Source organism: Rana temporaria, chromosome 5 (assembly GCF_905171775.1).
Source record: "Rana temporaria chromosome 5, aRanTem1.1, whole genome shotgun sequence".
Taxonomy (NCBI): Eukaryota; Metazoa; Chordata; class Amphibia; order Anura; family Ranidae; genus Rana; species Rana temporaria.
In genome coordinates this window covers 367,870,410-367,889,999 of record NC_053493.1, presented here as the reverse complement: position 1 = coordinate 367,889,999, position 19,590 = coordinate 367,870,410, and the positions used below count along the sequence as shown (strand labels likewise).

Sequence of the window (19,590 nt, the reverse complement as noted above, 5' to 3'; positions counted from 1 at the left end):
CCCGGCTTTACTCATGTTGCAGTGAGGTGACTGAGCACACAGACCGGAGCGGGAGCACACGAGGACACCGAACTAATGCCGCAGAAGGCTCAGCCCGCCTAATCCGCGCAACTACGCCCACCCCCAACCCTTTACATCACGGCTCGACTTTTCTATTGGTCGGCGGCTCTTGTGAGTGCGAATCGCTGTAGCTCCGCCTATCTCCGTTTTTCTCTGGATACGACCGTGTGCAGCGCGCTTGCGCAATGTGCTCTTTGAGGCCCAGTAGGAGGGGATAGTGGTGGCGCAGGTCCGGATACAAGCGGTTCAGCCGCCCGCCTCCTCCTTGTGTGTTCCCAGCTGTAGTAGAGGGTTAGCCGTGTACCGTCTGTCCGGCCCGCCGGAGCCCGCCTGAGAGAGGTGAGCGGGGAGGGTGGCGGTGGGATGAAGAGTCTGAGGGGTGGTATAAGGAGTGAGGAGCCGGCATATGGTGAGGAGAGCTCTTCCTTCACACCGCCATGAGCGGCCCCGGACTTCGTCATGTCCTTGTGTGGGAAGAGCGCGGTCTGCCGGGGATGTGAGCTTCTATCTCACCCGAGGGGGGGCTCCGGGGACACAGAGGAGGGGGTCCTGGTAATATCACTCATGTGGGGGCAATACAATCCCACAGAACCCCCCCCCCCATCCCTGTATAATGTACTGTGATAGTAATGAGATGACTGGGAGGATTCCTGGCTGTGTGCATTCTTCTACTTCCACACTGACTGCATAGACTGAGCTATGTCTGACCAGATCTCCAATCAGAGAGAGGGAGAGCTGCGTGATCTCCAATCAGAGAGAGGGAGAGCTGCGTGATCTCCAATCAGAGAGAGGGAGAGCTGCGTGATCTCCAATCAGAGAGAGGGAGAGCTGCGTGATCTCCAATCAGAGAGAGGGAGAGCTGCGTGATCTCCAATCAGAGAGAGGGAGAGCTGCGTGATCTCCAATCTGAGAGGGAGAGCTGCGTGATCTCCAATCTGAGAGGGAGAGCTGTGTGATCTCCAATCAGAGAGAGAGGGAGAGCTGTGTGATCTCCAATCAGAGAGAGAGGGAGAGCTGTGTGATCTCCAATCAGAGAGAGAGGGAGAGCTGTGTGATCTCCAATCAGAGAGAGGGAGAGCTGCATGATCCCCAATCGGAGAGGGAGAGCTGCTTGATCTCCTCCAATCGGGGGGGGGGGGAGCTGCGTGATCTCCTCCAATCGGGGGGGGGGGGAGCTGCGTGATCTCCTCCAATCGGGGGGGGGGGGGAGCTGCGTGATCTCCTCCAATCGGGGGGGGGGGCGAGCTGCGTGATCTCCTCCAATCGGGGGGGGGGCGAGCTGCGTGATCTCCTCCAATCGGGGGGGGGGCGAGCTGCGTGATCTCCTCCAATCGGGGGGGGGGGGGGGCGAGCTGCGTGATCTCCTCCAATCGGGGGGGGGGGGGCGAGCTGCGTGATCTCCTCCAATCGGGGGGGGGGGGGCGAGCTGCGTGATCTCCTCCAATCGGGGGGGGGGGCGGCGAGCTGCGTGATCTCCTCCAATCGGGGGGGGGGCGGCGAGCTGCGTGATCTCCTCCAATCGGGGGGGGGGGGCGGCGAGCTGCGTGATCTCCTCCAATCGGGGGGGGGGGGGCGAGCTGCGTGATCTCCTCCAATCGGGGGGGGGGGGCGGCGAGCTGCGTGATCTCCAATCGGGGGGGGGGCGAGCTGCGTGATCTCCTCCAATCGGGGGGGGGGGCTGCGTGATCTCCTCCAATCGGGGGGGGGGCTGCGTGATCTCCCCCAATCGGGGGGGCGGGGTCTGCGTGATCTCCTCCAATCGGGGGGGCGGGGTCTGCGTGATCTCCTCCAATCGGGGGGGCGGGGTCTGCGTGATCTCCAATCAGAGAGGGAGAGTACTGTGTGATCCATGATCACGGTTCAGTGAGTAGTTGGTTCCTTTGGTAGCAGTGCACTCCACAGCCATGTTGCGTTTAACCTCTTCAGTTAATTAATTTGCATTTTCATTTGACATCAGGTTCTAGGATCTGAGACTGCTTTTTAATATGTGTGTTTTTTTTTTTTGGTGGGGTGGGAGGCTCTATCAACATTTTATTTTGAATGGAAAAACAAACCAGATTGATGCCAGTAGTCGTCTGTGTTTTCATGGACTTGCAGTATTCTTTACTCATTCACAGCCGCTTTACCACTTAGGCTGCATTCACATCTAGACGGACGAAATCGCGGCGTTTTGTCGCCGCAAATCGCGGTAAAAATAGCGGCGTTTTGTACCGCGATTTGCGGCGACAAAACGCGGGTATTGTCCGCCTAGATGTGTCCCAAGATGACCCCCTCTATGGAGATGATTGCCATCTCCTAGCCGAACGCTTGAAGACGCCTGAAAAAAAGGTCCGGGACCTTTTTTCACGCCGCAGGCGACAGGCGTCCGGCGTTCGGCGTGGAGATGTGAACCATCTCCATAGAGGGACATGTATTTCCAGCCCTCTGGCGGCAGAGGCGTAGCGCTACAGGCGTAAAAACGCCTAGATGTGAATGGGGTCTTATGTTCTTTAGTTCTGGACATGACTCTGGGTGTCCTCATATACACATTGTATTGTATGAAGAGGATGAAGGTGTCCTCATATACACATTGTATCGTATGAAGAGGGTGAAGGTGTCCTCGTATACACATTGTATTGTATGAAGAGAGAAAGTGGGTAACCGCTCAAAGAAAACCAGGTGATCTATTTCCTGTAATCCGAGTCTAGGGTGCAGGCAGTGCAATCAAAATGCAGGTTGGGATGAAAGAAAAGAAGCTGGGATAGCCGCACTCCAAAAAAACTCCTCCTTTAATTAAAAATCACAAAACGCATGCCACAGCAAAAAACAGCACAACAAAAGAAAAGCATGCGTTTTGTGATTTTTAATTAAAGGCGGAGTTTTTTTGGAGTGCGGCTATCCCAGCTTCTTTTCTTTCATCCCAACCTGCATATCATATGAAGAGGATGAAGGTGTCCATCTTGTACACATTGTATCCAAAGACATTCCAGTGACATCATCAATCCCTGTTCTAGTAGTGCAGAAGCAGTCGCTCAGTCCACAGATATTCATACATGCTGGATAATCAAACAGTGATGGTCCTCAGCAGTCCCTGTATCTGTTTTATTTCTTTATTACATTGCCATCCTCACATCCTGTGAGAGAATACTAAAGCTTCTGACTTTTTTTAATATTAGGACACTTACCTGTCCAGGGATCCCATGATGTCAGCACCCCAGTTGACATTCGGATTGGCTCTCGGGTGCTGCCGCCGACATTTGTGGCGCATGTGCGAGGCGTGCTGCACTTTCTAACTGGCCCAACAGCAGAGGAAGGAGGAGGAGGGGGCCTGATCTTCAAGGGACAACGCCTGGTCTCCTGGAAGGGGGGAGGAAGCAGATCAGCGGAGCTTCCACCTTTGGGTGGAACTTTGCTTTAATTGTGTACTATGCCTAATAGTTTTAGTTATAACAGATCTCCAAAGTTTGTGAGCATGGTGCCTAAGTCTAGCCATACACTTAGATTTTACGTAAGTGTCTAAAAGTATACATGGTGGAATCTCCCCCACTGGCTATCACATTCAGCTGCAGCTCCAGTGGCTGCCTGAGTGCCTGAACTGTACCGGATTGGATTAAGTCAGTTCAAGCCAATGGTGTGTTTTTTTTATTTTGGATTTTAACCACTTGCTGCCGGCCGTACGGCCGCAGAGTGGATCCCAATTGCCGGGAGGCCGTCTATATACGGCCACTGGGGGACGCGCGAGCGCCATCACTGAGATGCCGATGTGCGTGCCTGGCGGCCGTGATATCCTTTGCCGGTTACACAGACAAGGACGTGGATCTGTGCGTGTAAACAACACAGATCCATGTCCTGTGAGGGAGAGAGGAGACCGATGCTGTGTCTCTTGTACATAGGGACACAGATCGGTCACCTCCCCCAGTCAGTCCCCTTCCCCCACAGTTAGAAACACTATGTAGGGTACACATTTAACCCCTTCCTCGCCCCTTAGTGTTAACTCCTTCCCTGCCAATCACATTTATACAGTAATTGGTGCATATTTATAGCACTGATCGCAGTATAAATGTGAATGGTGCCAAAAATGTGTCAAAAGTGTCCGATGTGTCCGCCATAATGTCTCAGTCCCAATAAAAATCGCAGATCGCTGCCATTACTAGTAAAACAAAAATAATTCTGTCCCCTATTTTGTAGGCGCTATAACTTTTGCGCAAACCAGTCGCTTATTGCGATATTTTTGGTAAAAAAAAAAAAAATTGGAAGAATACGTATCGGCCTAGACTGAGGAAAACAAATATTTTTTTTTTTAAAAAATGGGCTATTTATTATAGCAACAAGTAAAAAATATTATTTATTTTTTTTCAAAATTGTCGCTCTTTTTTCTTTTATAGCGCAAAAAATAAAAACCGCAGAGGTGATCAAATACCACCAAAAGAAAGCCCTATTTGTGGGGGAAAAAGGACGTAAATTTTGTTTGGGAGCCATGTCGCACAACTGCGCAATTGTCAGTTAAAGCGACGCAGTGCCGGAAGCTGAAATTTCACCTGGGCAGGAGGGGGATATATGTGCCCAGTAAGCAAGTGGTTAATTTCTGCTGAATTGGTAAATATTTACACTGTGTGTGGATACATTTTAAAGGAGAGCTATGATCACAGCAAACACCTCCCCTTTTTTTTTTTTTTTTTTTTTTTTTTTTTTCATTGTAATGGCAACACAAAGTGGTCTTTTATATTGGATAAAAAAAGATTGCTTGAAATGACTCCTTTAATGTTGTTTAATGCCTATCTGCTGGCCGTCTCTTTCCACACCTCTCTGCATGCTTTGCAGCTTCTCCTCTGCTGTTTACTTTCCATTTGTAATGACTATATATCCCATGGTACTTTTCTGCCTGAAAGGAGTGCTTCCTGTACTGACTTCACCTCCTGACACACGCCCCCTCTCAGCTCCTCTGTAGTTAGAAGGCGGGCTCACGGCAGTGACTATGTGTCACAGAATTCCTTGAGTTAAATGTGCAGGGTTTACAAACTTCAAGATCATTCAGATTAATAGGAGTAGGCTGCAAATCATTGGAATACAATGTGGAAATTAATATGATTTTAGATTTTGACCAGAGATGCACTTTAGGAGCTCCCTACACTGGAAAGTAAACATTCAGTAAAGTAGTGTCAACAGTTTGCCGGTGAAAGTGATGCGTCAAATTCATGCCACAATCTGCTGCTTTCTGGGACCCAATTCTCCTAGAAGGCAGCAGGGGGAAGGAGGAGAGGCCAGAAATGCCGTATATCGGCGATCTAAAGCTGGCCATACATTCTACAATTTTTCCTTTTTTAGATTAACAAAAGCATATGAGGTCATACCTAAACACTTGGGGGACCCATCAAAATAGAACAGCGCTGCCTGCGCTCAAATACAGGAAGGGGCGGATATTTTTTCTAAGGGGCAGGTGTATTGTGCTTATCCACACCACTCGCTGATAGAGCAGCTCTTGCCGCGCTCACTCAATACAGCAAGGGGCGGATGGTTTTATCAAAGGGCAGATATGATAAGAGGCCGCGCTCACTGAATAGAAGCAATTTATGATGTCCAGCCTCAAAGGGGCGGGTGCTTTTCTGAAATGCTCGGCCAGCGCTGTTCTATTAGCGAGCGGCGTGGATAAGCATAATACACCCGCCCCTTAGGAACAAAACATCCACCCCTTAGGAACAAAACATCCGCCCCTTGCTGTATTTGAGCACGAGCAGCGCTGTTCTATCTTCATGGGTCCCCCATCTGTTAAGCATCGGGAGCAAGCAGCGTGTTAACTGCGCATGCTCCAACTACAGCTGATGGAACAGATGTTCATTCTCTGAGATTTCCGTGATCTCCGATTGCGCAGTCCAGTTCGGGCACTATCTAATAAGGGACCCATAATGATAGGACACCGGCATCTCTGCACTGAGAACCAAGCCACCGAACACTGCCGATGACTTGGTTCTCTCGGCTCCCCGAGCAGAGTGATGCTCCAGCGAGCGTGAAGGCGTGAGGAGCGGCCATCTCAGCGGCTCTCTGGGAGGCTGAGAAGGCCATCAGTCCAGACGTCAGGATGATGCGGTGCCTGGACTGATCTGTGTGACGTCAGCGGAGAGAGCCTGCTCTCTGCTGAAACTGGGTCACAGAAGTGCAAAATTGATTGCACTCCTGTGACTCTTGGGAAAAGCCCAGCCTGGACTTCTCCTTTATGGTAAATCTAAAGGAAATTTGTATAATGTATGACCAGGACTGAGTACCTGGTTTTGGCCCCCAAATGTGTGTGTGTGGGGGGGGGGGGGGTGATGCGAACAGGTGGAGCTTCCTCCTTTTGAGTGGAGCTCTGTTTAAGTTTGTATCTTGTGTGTTCTAAGTTTTGGCAGCTCACGTTTTCATGGCTACTTTTACAGTCCAGTGTCCGTTTGTGTTTTTGATGCTTGTACTGTTGATGGTCTTCAGCCTCCTGCAAGTTGATGTTCCTAATCTTTCTACCTTGAGATTATCCAGGATAGAGAGTTTCTTGTTCCAAGTGGTAGTCTGTTGGGCCCCTTTCACACGATCCGCCTGTCCTTTTTTCAGGCAGATCCGAGAGGGCAACATTGACTTCTATGGGCAGATGGATGTCAGCGGAGATGTGTCCACTGGCCCCTGCCTGCCATAAGATCTGCTCAAAACAGATGGATAGAGATGTGTTCACCATCCATCGATTGGATCAAAACGGGACAGGCTGTCCATTTTCATCCGATCTAGAGAACAGCGGGGCTCCAACAGGTCTGTCCTTGCACAGTAAGTGGAGACGGACCTGTCGTCTGCCTGGTCCACCCAGCAAATCCGCCCCGTGTGAAGGGGAATTAGTGCTTTAAACGAAGTTGACTGTTGTTCTAGAGAATTTTTTTTCCTCCTGTCCTTTCTATTGGAAAGGAATGCACATAGTGCGTGCGTTTTTTTTTTTTTTTTTTTTTTACTGCAGGCTACCCGGTAACTTGTATTGTGTAGTTTGTTACATAAACAGTGTTATGCATGTTGTCTAACTTTCTTGCACAACTGGTAGACCCAGAATTCTTTTCATATGCAGGGCAGAATTTTCCCCTTTATTTCTGCAGTGAAGGTTAATGCCTTTGACATTTTTACAGCGGCTGTTTTTGGCAGTAGACATTTTTTTTTTTCTACCGTCATTAAACTCTCCATGTTAACAGCCTATGTGTACATACATACATACATACATACATACATACATACATACATACATACATACATACTATACATACATACATACATACTATACATACATACATACATACATACATACATACATACATACATACATGGCTGTTATCAGCAGTTTTGGGCAGTGGCGTTTTTGAGCAGTAAAAAAAAACCCAAAACTAGCAGGTTCTGAAAGACGTTTTTCAGCTGTAAAAACGCTCTAACTGATAAATGCTCAAAAACTTTGCTCCCCAGCGTGTTTTTTTTTTTTCTTTTTTTACGTCTTTGATCTTTCAAAAAAAAAAAATGTGGATGCTATTGCAAAAACATTGAAAAAACTTGAAAATCTCACTGCAAAGCTGCTGGCGTTTTTTTTAACGTTATTTTAACGTCCAGTGAGCATGAGGCCTTGGGCACCATGCACACTGGATGCTAAAATGTTATAAAAACGGCAGTAGCTTTTTTTTTTTTTTATGTTTTTTTAATAGCGTTTATTAGCACTAGTGGTGTGTGTGTGTGTGTGTGTGTGTGTGTGTATGTGTGTGTATGTATGTATATATGCGCGTTTTTCGAGTGTTTTAATATCGCTATTTTTACCGCGAAAACGCGGCAAAACCACACCAGTGTGAAAGGGCTCTTAGGGTTTCTTTCATGTTTATCTTTGCCTTTTTACTGTAAGGGCCAGTTTCCACCACAAAAGATGCACTCCAGATCCGTTTCAGATGCGTTTTTGATGTGTTCTGTCGTGTTTTTTTTATGCATTTCTGGATGCATTACAGGCACATTTTTTATTTTTTTCACTTTACTAGGGTCCAGTGTGTTTTTGATGTGTTTCAGTGCAGGAAAAATGCAGCATGTTCGTTTTTTTTTATTATTATTTTTTTTTTTTCTGGAACTGACCGCACTGATGTGAACTATGCCATTGGAAAACATATAACCTATTTTCCATGCATTTTTGATGCAGAACAAAAACGCACTGGACTGCATGTGATGTGAATAGGAATTTTATTTGATTTATTTTATTCATGGTTTGTGTGAAAAGTATTGTAAAAAAAATCTTGTCCCCCGTCTGGGGTTTGGTGCCCATGTGTGATGAAGGTGGGTTCTTTCTAGAAGCTTTCTGACTGCTGGTGATGAAGCAGCTGGTAACTTCAGAGCAGCCTCTGATAGGACAAACAGCTGCAGTCATTTGGTATCTCTGTGCAGGCAAAAAAAGACATTTGCTTGTTTAACTTGTTCTGGCCTGGAGATCTTCTTCATCATTTTAGGATTTTGTTTTCCCTGGTTATATGGCTTAACTCCCTGTCCTTTCCCGCACCGTCTGAATAATTTCTATTGAACATGACCACACAGTATTTCCCCCACAGTCAGGGTAGTGTGAGAGATGATATGATATACAGATGGATAGAATTCATTTTTTTTCTCTTTTTATGACCATTCCAATCTCCTGAATGGTGCAGTCCATGGCATATGTTTTTTACTACACATATACTTTTTGGCTTTTGTAAGTGAAAACAAGTTTTTTTTTTTTTTTTTTTTTTTTTTTTTTTAGAAGAGTGACTTCTGTAATCTAGTGATACAGCACAATGTAAACATTGTGTCTAATTTCTGTAAGAGCCGGTTCACACAGGGGCCGCATGACTCTGGGTGCGACTTTGCGAGGAGACTCGGCGCCACTTACAAGGCGACTTCAAGTCGCCTCCAGGACATCCGACTTGGCCAGTGGCCAATTAAACAGTAATCAGCTCTGGGAGGGAGGGGTTTGCCTGAGAAATAGTTTCTCTTCCTGGAAAGTTGCTTTAGTTAAGACAGGGGATCCGACTTGGAGGCGACTTCCATTGAAATTTATGGTGCAAGTCGCCTTGAAGTAGTACATGAACCTTTGCTGAAGTCGGAGCGACTTCAGTAGTGTGCATTAAGACGGCTCTCATTGACTAACATGTAATTTGACATGTTGTGCGACACAAGTCGCCCCCCAGGTCGTGGTAGTGTGCACCGGCTCTTAAGCCTAGTACACGATCAAAAAAGGGACAAAAAATACGAAGCGATCATTTTGTACTCTGTTTTCGAGAGTCGGTCATGGAAGGTTCATGCGACATTATCCGAATGGACAAATCTGGAATTTTTTTTGTGTACAATATTCGTTTAATCAGTAAAGCATTTATTCCAAAAAATCAGAAGGGGGTGTTTGGTGTGTGTCACTGGACAAGCAGTTAAATATTTATTCCTGCTGAACTTTATTAGGCTGCATTAACACTTGATGTTTCTGGAACGCACAACAAAGCATACCAAAAATGTGTTTTGTTGCTTTTTTGAAATGCACTGCAAATGCGCATTGGACTTGCAGTGACATTGTTATTGGCACCTCAACTGTGGTTAGCAAATTAGTTTTTTTGCCATGTGACAAGTGTTGAAACGCCTGAAAAAATACGTAAGCAGGAACTCTCACCCCCCCCCCCCCCCTCCCGTCACAAGATGGAGGGTACAAGTAAACTGTTTGCATTTTTATTTGTAACTTATCCTACCGCACTGTGTGCATCCACCCGACTATACGTTTACACCCAACATATCTTGGTTTGTGTATGGAAGTCAGCAGGTGTTCACAAATTGCATAACCTCCTCTCAGCCCCTTTTCAGTAAATACGTTTTGGTGCACCTGCTGTGGTGTGGGGATTTCTCAGCTTCTGTTTAATTAAACTGTGTAACATTGCAGATATGGCTCGAGGACATCAGAAGATTCAATCGCAGCAGAAAAATGCCAAGAAACAAGCAGACATGAAGAAGAAACAAGGACACGATCAGAAAGCCGCAGCTAAAGTAGCTCTAGTATACACCTGTTTGGTTTGTCGGGTAAGACTTTAATCCTCAGCACTGACCTGGCAGAACATTTTACTGGCATAAAGCAGACAGTGACTGCTTATATCCTAACCTTATTTTCATATAGCCTACTATTTTCTTTTTTTACTTGTTTGGAAATGTGGCGAGTAGTGGGAACTCTGAAGTTCCATTTCACTATACTGTGTACTTTCCGTGGTATAGTTTACCTCCCTTTTTTTCCATGCCATCCTAGTATATAGACCAATGTAAAATGTGAGGTTGCGCAGTGTTGGAGCTCAGTTACAATTGCAGTCTGTGCTTCTGTTGCATTTCTATAGCACAAGAAGAATGTCCATTCAAGGGCTAGAGAAAAAGAACCGTGTGGCATTACATGTTCAGGATATGCTATGCACTGGATGCACTATGGGGTCCTGTCACATGATACAGTCCTGAAGTATTTCCATGTTCTGTGTTATAGAACCACAGAGATTATAAATTGTATACAGTGTTACATAAAAAGAGTAAAAAAGTGATAAGCGCTCCAGGTATGTGCAAAATGCAACCAAGGTGTATATGTGAATGTATGAACCACAATCAAAAAGATAAAGTGACCAAGCTCAAAAAGTGCAGTACGTGCCACAAAATGATTATAGAAAAGCATATAATCTGATGTGATACATAGAGAGGATGTCCAGTCCTCTAGAAGTCCATAAGCTCTGTAAAGCTAACACATAGATATATAAATATAATATACTGATAAACAAAGTGTATATAGGATGGTTTAAAGGTGAGTGAACAAGTGTAAAAAGTGCAGCAGTGGTGTTGATGGGACAGTCTATAGGTAGAGATGGTGAGATGCATCCAAAGAAGATATCTATGTAGAAGGTAGCAGTGAAACAATCCTCATTAGTCTTGTAGTGCCCTTACCATGAAGGTGCTATATGTGCGCATATAGGGATATCCCTCCGGGTCTGCGATCGTTCCTGTTCTGGGGACAGTCAGTGTATGTTGTTCCAGCAGCTGTGTTCAATTAAGCTCTCCTGGGCGTGTGTCTCCCGATGTCCTCCGGATCTCCGGTCACCTTTCTCCTAGGGTCACTTGTTTCCAATGTCTAGTAACTGCTGCATACCTCCATAATGTTCTCAATTGTATTGTTCAGTGGGTAAAACAGTGGGGTGGGGAGAGAAGAAAATAGCCTCCAATGGTGTAGTAGGATTAAGCATCCAAAGGAATTTATTAAGGGTTAAAAAAGCAAGTGGCACACACAGTGCTTAAATAGCAAAATAGCGTATAAAAAACAAAGTACAGACGTGGCGTTTTGAAATTACCGCCTTGCGTCTGATAGCCTCCGGCTTGTGTGAGTATAATCCTCGGTCTCGACTCGGCTTAATATATTATTTACACTATTTTCACACTTTGGTCTACTCACAGTAGCGCATTGGAATTATATATATATTTTTCACAGTGTTACATAGTTGGGTTGAAAAAAGACAAAGTCCATCTAGTTCACCCAGATAGATTATTATCCAAATTAGGCCAATATTTAACACTGGCCGCACCTGTGCCAGCAGAGTGTGGAGGAGGAACGTGGGGTTCCTTCTCCCTTCTCCACACTGTCTGCAGTGCAGCGCCATGGTGTGTGTGAAACGTTATGGAGAAAGAGAGAGAGGAGCTGTCATTATTGAGGTTGGATGTCGGGGTGGGCGGGACCCAGCTATCCAACACCAGCCAATGGGATCTGGGGGCTGCTACATGTATGTGGCCCGCCCCTTTAACGGCCCGATCATTTGGCTGGATAGCTGCTGGGGGCCCGCCCACCTCCGACATCACACAGAATTTGTGAACCTCTCTCTAGAGAGAGAGGTTTCACACCGTTACATTATCGGCTGTGAAACCTGCCGGTGCCAGCATTGCCATTTGCCAGTGCTAACTTTTGCCATCCAGTGCCACCTGCCAATCAGTACCACGTGCCAGTGGCACCTGCCAAAAAAAATCTGCCTAAAATATCGGCCGCAAAAATCGCCACCATGCATCGGCCGCCCCATTTTCTAAATATCTGCATCGGCCACAAACAGAACACAACAATGGACATTTTACACCACACTGCAGCAGTCTGACTGTGCCCTTGGCATTCATTAAACCCCATGGAGAGCTTGGCAATGTACATGGGTGAGGTAATGGGCACAGAAGACTTACTGACTGCATTCTGCGCTAACAGTACCTTAACGCTGCTTACCACACACTGCATGATGAGATCTGTGACATTTAAGTCAACGTTACTAAAGCTGTTGGAAGAAATGGCAGTGATTAAAGCGGTGTACTCTGCTGCATTATATGCTGGTACTTTATAGCTACAGGGAGCTAATAACAGAGATGGGGGATAATGAGTGCTGAAGTCAAAGATATGTTATGCATTTGCAGTAGAATGTATACTGATTGGCAGGTTGCCGATTATTCAAGTGATGTGCTTTCCCAATTTTGGGCAGGTCTGCTTTTGGTGTTGTAGATATGAACGTATACATTGAATGACTCATGTCAGAAAGTAGACATAGCACTAAAGTTCTCCACCCAAATGTCGCAACTGCCTGCAGTGAATTGGGTGTTGAGAGACACTATTCTTACATTCCATGGTATGCAGCACTTTAGAGCGAGGAGAAATGGAAAGCTCTCAGTAGTTGCATGTTTATGTGGACCATGGCAACCTAACTAGTTGGCCGACTTAGTTTAAAGTACCTGCAGTTTTTCCGGTCTGAATTATGTAATGTGCAAAGGGTCCAGGGGGGTTGGCTAATGTGCAAAGGGTCCAGGGGGGTTGGCTAATGTGCAAAGGGTCCAGGGGGTTGGCTAATGTGCAAAGGGTCCAGGGGGTTGGCTAATGTGCAGTACATTGACAGTTAGATTTTTAGAGCTTTTAAAGCGGTACTAGGAAAGTACTGCATATAGTTATCTGTTGTGTTATCCAAATTGAAAACGTGACCAATTGTTACCAATAGTAAGAGGATAAAAAATCTGTATAATCTCATATCCCCACACATGTAAATGTGAAGGGGTTAATAGATGTGGGGGTAAGAACAGTAATGATCACAGCACCTAGCAAGCATATTTGAGCGCTTCCTGTCATTGTTCTCTCCCCCAAGTGGGTCACATTTGTAGGTGTCATTTACAATTACACACAGGACATCTTTCATAGATGCATTTCCTCCTGGCAGCAGTGTTTTTGGCAGACAAAACACTTGATGCTTGCAAACGCGTTTAGGTGTGTCAAGTGCTTTTGGCGTTAATTTCATTGGCCAGAATATTTATTCTGGCTATTGAAATCCGTTAATGCGTGTTTACATGCATCTTTTTTTCTACCGAAACTCCACGATTTCTGGACATGCTGGCTGTGCGTTTATATTTATTTTTTTGGCCTCCATGCCCCTGCACTCCTATGTGTGCATAGGCTAACGTGCAGTGATGTTTAGTGGCAAAAATAAATTCTAGATGCCTTAACAACCATGGAAAAAGGGGGGGGGGTGGAGGAGAAGAGGCCAGTGTGTGTATATAAGGCATTGGTGATGTGATGGCAGACCAGTACAAGACTTTTTTTTTTTTTTTTTTTGCCTTGTACACAAAATCGGATGAAAAATGCTGCTTTCAAAGCAATCATACGATAATCTGATTGTTGGTGCACAGCTTTTGACAGCTAATCGTGACCGCTCATTCAAAATTATCTGAAGGAACAAGCACTAAATTTTGTTTGATACCAGATCGTACGATTTTCATTTGATCTGTACAGTATTCATCAGAAATCGAAAGACCAAGACCACACATGCTTAGAACCAAAAGAATACATTGCAATACAACACATTACTTCAGAAGTTGAGTTCTGCAATATGAGAATTTCAGTTTAGTAATGCCTTTTTTCAATGTGAGACTAGCATGCATAAAAAAAATGATCATTCGTTCGATATTCTCATCTTTTGTGTATGAAGCCTTAGGCTGCTGCATTTTAAATCCCGGGCAGATTTGTGGCAAATTTGACAGCGCTGATGTGTGAATGACAAATCGGTGCACGACACTGAATATAAAAAGAGAAGTACCAGCGGTTCCCTAATGCTGGATCAATCTATGTGCCAGCAGAGTAGGTAATACCTTCTCATCCAGTCCTTGGGTGGATCGTTGCCCTATTTTTAATGTTCTTGTTTTTGTCTGTTTTTTATTCACTTTTTCTATTGGAATTTTGGATCATCGATAAAGGTTAATACCGCAGCTCACCTTATTGCCCTCTTCCCTCTTTGAATAACACCTCAAACCACGGTGCGGGTCTGTCGTGATAATTTTCGCTGAAATCCGCGTAAAAAAAAAATCCAGTTGCTACTTTGGAGCGACATGCTCCCCTTGATGCGGATTGCCACACAAATTATTCCGGCAGACCCGCACCATGATTTGAGATGTCATTCAAATTAATGGCATCTCCATTGCAAGTTCCGCAATTTGTCATTCACACATTAGCGCTGTCAAATTGTAGGCAGATTTGCGGCAAATCTGCCTGCGATTTAAAACGCTGTAGTAAGTCACTGGGGTCCCCTTGTACCTCCGGATGAGGGTTTGTTTAGCCTGCAGTGTGGGCCACGCCGGCGGGGTCCATGGATGCGCGCACCCTGAAGGTGGATGCCGCACCTGGAACTGGGACCCCGCGAAGATTTTAGAACACATGACACCTGTCACAGATATACTCCTCTCCAGCATGCCCTGTGAGGGAAAAAGCTCCTCTGATTGGCTGCTGGAGAAACGTACTCTGCCAGAACCCCTCTGGCGCTAACTGCTGGCCAGGGATGGCATTGCATCCCTGGACCACAGACTGACCCAGTGGACATTTCTGGTATGACAGAAGTCCCAAAATTTAAACAAATAGTGAATGGGAGCAAGGTAACTCTCCCATTCCCCACTAACTTTAGCGTAGTGCCCATACTGAAAGTAAGGGGGCACAACATATATATATTCATAGATGGATAATATCTATCTGAATTGCAGCTCCTCCCAAGACCAACCTGAATTTTTTCAGTATATACAGAACACTTGGCAAATGTCCTCCATCTGAAATTCTTATGTATACCTGTAATATATAGTTTAACTTTTAAAAATGCAAATTTGCCTGCATGAGCTTGGATCCAAACTCCAACAAATGCTAATGATCTCTGCTAAACTTTTATAGTTACAGTTCATCCTTCCCTGCTGAACAGGGTAAGCCCTGGGTCACTCTTCTGCGACTTCTCATGTGATTCGCTGCGGCGTACGACACTAGGTTGCACGACATGTCAAAACGCATTATATTCAATAGGTGCCGTCTTAATTGCTGTGACTTAAGTCGCAGCAACAAAAAATTGAGAATTGTCTACAAAGGTGTGTAAATAAATAAACCTCTACAGTGTATCCCAATGTGGATTCTGATGGCTTGGATTTTATTGCCAACTGTAGCTTGTACAAATGGGAACACTTGATGTTTAAACAAAATGCTAAAGTATTAAGAAATTTGTTTAATTTGCTAAGTTCTACCTTCATTCTGAAATCCGTGCTTTGTTTTCTTTTACATTAGACACAAATGCCAGACCCCAAAACCTTCAAACAACACTTTGAGAGCAAACATCCAAAAGTGCCACTGCCTCCAGAGCTGGTTGACGTTGAGGCATAGATGGAAAGGTATGTATTGTTATTCTAACATACAGTTGTGCTCATAAGTTTACATACCCTGGTAGAATTTATTTCTTGGCCATTTTTCAGAGAATATGAATAACACAAAGACAAAAAAATGTATTTCACTCATGGTTAGTGTTTGGCTGAAGCCATTTATTATCAATCAACTGTGTTTACTTTGTTATCACTGCGATTTAAAAAATACCCAAATGATCCTGATCAAAAGTTTACATACCCTGATGATTTTGGCCTGATAATATACACATACGTTCACGCAAATGGGTTTGAATAGCTATTAAAGGTAACCATCCTCTCCTGTGATCGGTTTGCTTGTAATTAGTGGTTTGCTTGTAATTAGTGTGTATGTGTGTGTGTGTGTGTGTGTATGTATGTATGTATGTATGTATGTATGTATGTATGTATGTATGTATAATTATGGTCAATGCGTTTCTGGACTCCTGACAGACCCTTGCATCTTTCATCCAGTGCTGCTCTGATGTTTCTGGATTTTGAATCATGGGGAAAGCAAAAGAATTGTCAAAGAATCTGTGGGAAAAGGTAGTTGAACTGTATAAAACAGGAAAGGGATATACCTGTAAAAAGATCCAAGGAATTGAAAATGCCAATCAGCAGTGTTCAAACTCTAATCAAGAGGTAGAAAATGAGAGGTTCTGTTGAAACCAAACCACGGTCGGGTAGATCAACTATAATTTCAATTACAACTGGCAGGAAAATTGTTTAGGGTGCAAAAAAAAAACCCACAAATAACTTCAGGTGAAATACAGGACTCTCTGAAAACATGTGGTGTGGCTGCTTCAAGATTCACAATAAGGAGGCACTTGAAGAAAGATGGGCTGCATGGTCGAGTTGCCAGAAGAAAGCCATTACTACGCAAATGCCACAAAGTATCCCACTTATAATACGCCAAACAACACAGAGACAAGCCTCAAACCTTCTGGCACAAAGTCATGTGGAGTGATGAGACCAAAATATTGCTTTTTGGCCACAACCATAAATGCTTCATTTGGAGAGCAGTCAGCAAGGCCTATGATGAAAGGTACACCATTCCTACTGTGAAACACGGAGGTGGATCGCTGATGTTTTGGGGATGTGTGAGCTACAAAGGCACAGGAAATTTGGTCAACATTGATGGCAAGATGAATGCAGAATATTTTTATCTCTATCTCTATCTCTATCTCTATCATTCATCAGCCAGGAAGCTGCGCATGGGACGTACTTGGACGTTCCAACATGACAATGATAAAAAATACAAGGCCAAGTGGACCTGTCATTGGCTACAGCATCATTGAGCCACTCTGGGGAGATCTCAAACGTGCAGTTCATGCAAGACAGCCCAAGATTTTACAGGAAGCTTTTGGCCAGGAGGAATGGGCAGCTTTACCATCTGAGAAGATAAATTGCCTCATCCACAAATACCACAAAAGACTTGGAGTTGTCATTGATGTTAAAGGGGTCAATACACAGTAATAAGAATTGTAGTATGTAAACTTTTTTGATCAGGGTCATTTGGGTAGTTTCTGTTTTGATTTAAAAAGACTAAACCCAGTTGACTGGTAACAAATGGCTTCAGCCAAACACTAACCATGAGTGAAAGAGAAAAGTTTTTGTGTTCTTCATATTCTCTGAAAAATGGGCAAGAACTCATAAATTCTGCCAGGGTATGTAAACTTATGAGCACAACTGTACTTTACGTTGGCACATTCATGCCCTTTGTGTGGTATTGACTTGCAGTAGCTAAAATGCAATGTTTAAACTTATAAGCTTGCAGTGATCCTAAACATGCAGTGGGGGTTAGTTTACTAAAAATGGAGAGTGCAAAATCTGGTGCAACTGTGCATGGTAACCAATCGGCTTCTAACTTCAGCTTATTCAATTAGTCAGCTTTGATAATAAAACCTGGAAGCTGATTTGGTTTCTGTGCAGAGTTGCACCAGATCTGCACCATCCAGTTTTAGTAGATAACCCCTACTGTTTAATTTACACTATCCCGTCTTTCTGTATGTGAATGATGGCACTATAATTATTTTAGTTAAAAATAAATAAATCTAAGTACCTTTTCCCTAATCAATATATAGCTGTCACATGACCCAGATCTTACCCAACCTGTCTGCAGGGAAACCTAAGCAGGGGGAGCTTCTAGTCCTCTGCTGCTGGTCACGTGATTAAAAAAAAAAGCCATTGAAATACAGAATAAAAATGTAATATCAGTGTTTAGCATGTCTTCGAATTAATTAGAGGAAAGGTGAATCCTCCCTCAATCTACATGTAATATCCCACCTCCGTTGTGTTTAGCTGGTTAGTGGACATGGAGGAAGGAGTGGGCTGTCATTTATCACTGTTTATACACCCACATGTGTGACTTTATAATCACATGGGCTGCTCAGATGTGATGGGGAGGAAATGCTCAGCATAGAAACTCGCTGAAAACTGAGCCGCACTGCTCTGCAAAATTTCTAGGTGATTTGGGGACATGAACAGAAGGGGGAGACGGAGAACAGCAGGATCAACCAGGATTTTTGCAGAATACATAAAACTAATCTCCGTGACTCAATTTGAACAGAATGTAATACACCATTTATTGATTTTGTGTGGGTTTTTTTTTTTTTTTTTTGTCTAGTGACACTTTAAACATTCACCCCAAACCATTCTTGGCTTCCCCTGTAATGCTGCAACGAGAAAATATAGGAGTGGCCATTGTTGGCCACTATGCTGACACTCAGGCTTCACTGACCAAAGTGATGGACATGCCAGTTGGTGCTGCAAAAAGTGTCTCCTTTTAACAGATTCCCCAATCTTCCTGTTCTGGTGATTCTCAATTTTGGATTGTCTTTCTGCCTTAGCAGCAGAGATCACCAGGACAAATTGAATCTTTTCAGTGTGGTCAAAGACCAATATAAAGATGTTCTAACCTTTACCACTTTACTCATTTGCACGCTGACGTTAGAAGGACTTTAAGCTATGTTTTATAATACAACATTGTTGTTTTATATTTCATGCAATTGATCTGATGGTGGTGCATTTATCTTTTTTCAGGGATTTCCTTCATTGTACGACTGTTCACTGGTGGTTTTTCGAAAAAAAGGGGCTTTAGAAAACCAGATTTCTATGTGGCTTCCTCAAAGGGATTCATACAGAGACCTCTAAATGTACAGTTATTTACCAATTTGTAAATCTCAAGCTTGGCAACCTCCAAATTTTTACAGTTGTAATTATATTGATTTGATGTCTATAATGTGTATACTTTGTTCAATAAAAGTAGTACCTTGATTTTACACTTGTCTTTAAAACCTTTTATGAGTGATGATCTTCATGCCATATTTGGAAGCGAGAGAGAATTGTGAAATCCTCCAAAAAATAAACCGAATTGGTCTGGGTGGGTGATTCCGTGCCAGTTCACACATATGCGATGCGGGAACCAGTGCGATTCCAGTGCTGGTTCCCCCATCGCATACAACTCGCAGGCAGTTCACACTCCTCTGTATTGACACCCGCAGTAGTTTGCACAAAGTTAATGCCGCACCAGATCAGTTTGCATATCGCAGTGCGAACTGTGAATTTGGACAGGAATCAGATGACATGGGTGTAAACACCCATGCCATCCGGTTATGTTGCAGACAAAAAACGGTCCTGTACGATTATGCTCTGTGTGGCTGAATTTGCATAGCATTCGATCTGTATGGCTGAATTGGTGTCTCCTGTAATCTGTACAGCAGTGCAGTGCGAATTACATGTGATGTCTGTGATCGCAGAATTGTCAACTGGTACTTAAAGCGGAGCTACAGATTTCTCAGCTGCCGACTTTTAAAATTGGGACACTTGCCTGTCCACAAA

The 19,590-nt window shown here is 44.3% G+C and overlaps 1 protein-coding gene across 1 annotated transcript; it reads left to right on the top strand.

Annotated features, from left to right (window-relative positions):
• Nucleotides 1–249: 249 nt before the first annotated feature.
• On the top strand, nt 250–19,031 carry ZNF706 (zinc finger protein 706). Its single transcript, XM_040354794.1, has 4 exons — nt 250–399; nt 9,959–10,095; nt 15,641–15,744; nt 18,793–19,031. The coding sequence occupies exons 2-3, from the start codon at nt 9,961–9,963 to the stop codon at nt 15,734–15,736; spliced, it is 231 nt and encodes a 76-aa protein (XP_040210728.1). The 5' UTR covers nt 250–399; nt 9,959–9,960; the 3' UTR covers nt 15,737–15,744; nt 18,793–19,031.
• The last annotated feature ends 559 nt before the right edge of the window (nt 19,032–19,590 follow it).